The sequence below is a fragment of the Wasmannia auropunctata genome, unplaced genomic scaffold, assembly GCF_000956235.1.
Source record: "Wasmannia auropunctata unplaced genomic scaffold, wasmannia.A_1.0 LD320557.1, whole genome shotgun sequence".
In the NCBI taxonomy this organism is placed as follows: Eukaryota; Metazoa; Arthropoda; class Insecta; order Hymenoptera; family Formicidae; genus Wasmannia; species Wasmannia auropunctata.
The window spans coordinates 12,870-13,597 of NW_012042333.1; the positions used below are offsets into that span (position 1 = coordinate 12,870).

Genomic DNA, 728 nt, shown 5'->3' on the forward strand with positions numbered 1-728 from the left:
CCAACCTATTTTAAGCTTATCCATCCTTAGCTCCCTAGATATAATATATCTTGGCGTACAGAACTTTAATCTAAAAGTCCATCTTACGTAATCAAACATAATTTTCTCAAGCTTCTCTTTTTCTTCCCAACCCCATATTTCAACTACATAACCCATCACGCTCTGCACTAAATACCTGAATAGAGTCCATCTTCTCTTACAATCATTCCTACATATTCTTTCTCCTAAACTCCATACTTTTCTTACCACCATTCTACTTTTTCTTCTCATTTCCTTTATATGCTCTTTATAATTACCTTTGTTGTTTATCATGAATCCTAAGTATTTGAATTCTTGTACCTCTTCAATTGTCTTACCATCCCACAACCATTTCTCATATTTCTCTTTCCTTTTTCTATTAAAAACCAACATTTTCGTCTTATCTACAATTAATTCTAGATTTCTTTCTTTCACAAATTTCTTCATAGTCCCCATTATATCCTGCATCGCCTCCCTATTATTTGCAATTGTAACTATATCGTCTGCATACGCTAGACTCCATACTCTACCCATACAGCACAGAAGTTTGCAGCAATATTGCAGCAAAGTTGCAACATTGCATATTGCAATGCAATGCTTCAGAAACATTGTTAAAATATAGATTTGCAACATTATTTTAATAATGTTGTAACAATGTTTAAAAGAAATGAGATCGGAAGAGCACACGTCTGAACTCCAGTCACTTAGGC

General features: G+C 33.8%; 1 protein-coding gene across 1 annotated transcript; it reads right to left on the reverse strand.

Moving 5' to 3' along the window:
• Positions 1 to 87: 87 nt before the first annotated feature.
• On the reverse strand, positions 88 to 552 carry LOC105460512 (the record flags this gene model as incomplete). The annotated part of the gene is made up of 1 exon (XM_011706963.1): positions 88 to 552. A coding segment is annotated over exon 1 (465 nt), but the record flags the coding sequence as incomplete, so codon positions are not given.
• Positions 553 to 728: the final 176 nt, after the last annotated feature.